Source organism: Acanthisitta chloris, unplaced genomic scaffold (genome assembly GCF_000695815.1).
Source record: "Acanthisitta chloris isolate BGI_N310 unplaced genomic scaffold, ASM69581v1 scaffold22055, whole genome shotgun sequence".
Lineage (NCBI taxonomy): Eukaryota > Metazoa > Chordata > Aves > Passeriformes > Acanthisittidae > Acanthisitta > Acanthisitta chloris.
Window position 1 is genome coordinate 7,606 of NW_008675698.1, and position 4,145 is coordinate 11,750.

At 42.8% G+C, this 4,145-nt stretch overlaps 1 protein-coding gene across 1 annotated transcript in view; it reads left to right on the forward strand.

The window, feature by feature from the left end:
- Positions 1 to 886: 886 nt before the first annotated feature.
- EIF4E3 (eukaryotic translation initiation factor 4E family member 3) overlaps positions 887 to 4,145 on the forward strand; it is a gene marked incomplete at its 5' end in the record, with an annotated part of 11,078 nt that continues 7,819 nt past the window's right edge. The window contains 2 exons of the mRNA XM_009075867.1: positions 887 to 959; positions 3,813 to 3,907. Coding sequence (XP_009074115.1) covers positions 887 to 959; positions 3,813 to 3,907 — 168 coding nt within the window. The remainder of the gene's footprint in view (positions 960 to 3,812; positions 3,908 to 4,145) is intronic.

Genomic DNA, 4,145 nt, shown 5'->3' on the forward strand with positions numbered 1-4,145 from the left:
CACTGAGGGAAGGTCTCTGAGCAATGAGGGAAGGTCTCAATGGGCACTGAGGGAAGCTCTCAGCGCTGTGGGCACTGAGGGAAGGTCTCAGCACTGAGGGAAGGCCTCAGTTAACCTGCGCCACCTAGCGGTCTGTGCTGCTGCTGCTGGAACAGAGAGAGTTTACCACAAAAACTCTGTGAATGAGTTTCCTTTTCAAAGTGTGAAGCCCTGGGAGAACCTCAAAACTCTCAAATTGGGCGCTGAGGTATATTAAATGCAATTAAAAATGCTTCTTGGCCATGATCTTGCAGTCCCTTGCTGGTAGCACATCACCTGCACACAGGAGTGCTCTGCGGGTGTGGGCTCTGAGCTGCTTGGTTAATATTCTCTTCTTCAATCAACATATCTTGCAAATTACCTGGTAAATATTAATTTGTTCACAAGTGTAAAAGTGCTTTAACTCCTATCCTTAAATGAGCTGGAGAGGGGCTCTGTGTTAGGAACTGCAGTGATAGGACAAGGGGTAACAGGTTGAAATTGAAATGTTTTAGAGTAGATATTGGGAAGAAATTTTCCCTGTGAGGGTGGTGAGACACTGGCACAGGGTGCCCAGGGAGGCTGTGGCTGCCCCAACCCTGGCAGTGTTCACAGCCAGGTTGGATAAAGCCTTGAGCAACCTGCTCTGGTGGGAGGTGTCCCTGCTCAGGGCAGGAGTTGGGGCTGGATGATCTCTAAGCTCCATTCCAACCCCTAAAATTCTATGATTCATGATAATTGGAGTTGGACTTCCACTTTGACATGCAAATATTTCAACTTCACGCTCATACAGTTCACATTCCCTCTCCATCTCCCTCCTCCCCCTCCTTGATAAAACACTGTAATTAATCAGTGCTTTGTTTTCAAGGTCACTTCCTGGTACGACAGCAGCTGAGTGTGCATCAAATGTGAAGAAGATTTATACAGTACAAACAGTGCAGGTGAGGTGTTTGGCACTGCTACAGGAGCTGCCACGGGTTATTAATGTAACTTCACACCTTAAGTTTCGCTTTTCCTTGTAGGATGAGTCATACCTGTGGCTTTGCTTACCTGTGGCATGAAACATCAGTGTTGTTGGTGTTGTGTGTGTGTATTACTGAGTCACTGTTTGAATTTCATTTGGCTTTCCAGATCAGGAAAGAAGGAGCATATTGGATTGGGCATATTGGATTGCTAAACTCTCCTGAGTTTCCACTTGTACCTCCATTGGATTGTTATACTTGATGTATTTTAAGTAATTTTTCTGCCTTTTTCTTCCCCCCCCCATGTATTTTAATACAGAAATTCATTACACAAAGACTAAAATAACAGCTTGGGGAGGGTTTTTTTTGGTCTTTCCTCCTTGGGCATGAATTAGAATAAATAAATTCTAGCAAACTGAATTAAAGTATTCTTAAATCATTGCAGCAGTGAGAAATTCTGCATGTCTGTGTCTGCCAGTGCCTAGCACTGGGCATTGCTTGCAAGCAAAATTGTGTTTCTGTTTTAATACCACACTTAGCAGGAAGTGTAGCAAATTGGTATTTGTCTCACCTCAATGCTAAGCTGACTCTAGTTCACTAAATCTCTGAAGCTCTGAGGTAATGCCAAGCCCTTCTCTTTGAGAAGCTCAGCAGTAGTGATCTGATGAAGTTTTACATAAGGCTTTCACATGAAGGTCTGCACTACTTTTGTTTAGCCTTGAGAAGAGACCTCATGGCTCTCTCCAACTCCCTGTCTGGGGGTTGGAGAGAGGTGGGGGATAATTCTCCTGCCATGGCTGCAGGGAGAGGACTGAGACAGGCGAGAATCACATTGGATGTTAGGATATTAGGAAAAATTCTCCCTGTTAGAGTGTTCAGGTGCTGGGATATTGCCCAGGGAGGTGGTGGAGTCACCATCCCTGGAAGTGCTTAAGAGGTGTCTGGATCTGGCACTGGAGGATATGGTTTAGGGGTTAGACCAATGACAGGGTAATGGTTGGACCTGATGATCTTAGAAGTCTTCTCCAATCTTGATGATTCTATGATTCTACTTGTTACATCACATGAGATGTTTCTTTCTAGCTAATTGGCCTAAGAAATGAATTGAGTTTTGGAATTTTTTGGAGATGAGATTATCAATGGAAGTTCTTTGGCATAAAACATGGAAGTGTCCTTCATATCCCTCTCACCTCTCTGTGTCAGCAGAATGTCCTCATCAGTCATGCAGTGAAGTGACACTCTGAAGTCAAAGTTGACAGCAGAATTGGTATTGTTTCAAAACAGGCTGCAATGGTTCTTGTTGAAACAAGGACCATTTGAGATCATGGACTGGTGTGCACAGTACCTGGTGTTACCCGTTTTCCCACTCTGAATCCAACCTTCATTATTTAAATCATTAGGTTTTATTGGATGAAAAACCTGATGTTTTCTTCCCAGAGAGTTGGCATTTAAAATACAGAAAGTTCCTTCAGTTCTTTTGGGAAGACTCATGATCTGGATGAGGTTGTCACGGGCTGGAAGTGTGGCCCATGGTGTGTCTTACTGTGCTACCATACACATCATATGATCTTCTTTGGGGAAGCCAAGCCAAAATCTTCATTGACTTCACTCTCCTTCTTGGGCAGTCCCTAGTCAATGAGGAATTCCAGCCTCCACCACCTGAAGGATCTTTCCAACCCAAAACCTTCCAACCTAAGTCCCTGGTCCCGGACAAAAAGATCCCTGAAATGTTTCCACAGTTGTCTGCCAGTGTAGCTCTGCTCCTCCTTCTTCTGTCAGTAGCTTTAGGGTTTGGGCACACAACCAGGTAAGTGTAAGATAAAGTTGAAATGGGTGTTTTCATACCAATGTTGGATATTTTTAGTAGCTTTCCATCTCTCCTTGTGCCTGGGTGATGGTAGTGGTAATGACTGGTAGACAGAGTTGCCAAGGGCCACAAAATTTTATCACATAATGTTGCAATCTTTGTTTCTAAAGTTGTGCTAATGATTAACTGTTAGATAATGCTTAATGTATTAGATAATACTTAAATATTATGTGTAGATAATACTTAATGAGTTGCACTAGTGATTAATATTGCATCACTGCATGTTGAGGCAACGTAAGTATTTAAAAATTCTGTGTTATTCCCAGCTGTTGGATAGCTTCAGTCAAACCTCCCTATTGCTCACTACTGCTTTTGGGTGGCTTTTATCCACCCAAACATGTGTGACAGCTGCTGCTCTTACCAGCAGAAACAGTGGGAAGTAATCCAATGCTTCCTGGTAATTTGGATCTTCTAATTTCTCCCCCCTTCCTGTATTAACATGTGCATCTCAGATTCTTTGCATCTGGTTCAAACTTTCCACTTGGACAAAGTAACTGGGTTGCTGGTTAGGCATTTAGTTCACCAGAATTACTGTCTGTGGTGGTTTTGTAACTCAGGATAATCATAGTGAAGCTTAGGCTAGTCCTAAATGAAACAAGGTGGATATTTGATACATCTTTTTAATAAGCTAAGAAGGTTTTATGTCCTGGTTTGTTCTGACATACTTAGAGTAACTCTGATTTTAATTTTTTTTCCCTCCTCTCTATTCCTAAAGACTTTGTCTCTAAAGTAATCCACAGTTCAGCTGCTTCCTTAATTTCTAACTCCACCTTATGCAGAATAGGCATCTTACAAAACCCAAACCAAACAAAGTAGAAATGAACTTGCAACAAATTCTTTTCTGAGCATTTTTTTTGTCATATAGAAGGTGCCAGTTCTAGGAGGAGAGAAGTGTTAGCAAGGAAGTAAATCTGCATGAAACATGCTCTCTTGTGTTAATACAACTACTATCTTTTCTTTTTAAGGATTTCTGGAGTGTCTACAACAACATTCCTCCTGTGACAAATTTGCCTCTGAGGTGTAGTTACCATTTAATGAGGGGAGAAAGACGTCCACTTTGGTATGTATGTGATCATTAGGCATTTCTGGGAGTGTGGAGAACCTAGAAGGGGTGAGAAGCTCACCATGAGCTGCAGTGTGTGCTAGCAGCCCAGAAAGCTAATCCAGTCCTGGGCTGCATCAAAAGGAGTGTGGGCAGCAGGTCAAAAGAGGTGATTCTGCCCCTCTGCTCCCGTGAGACCCACCTGGAATACTGCACACAGTTCTGGTGCCTCAACATAAGAAGGACATGGAACTGT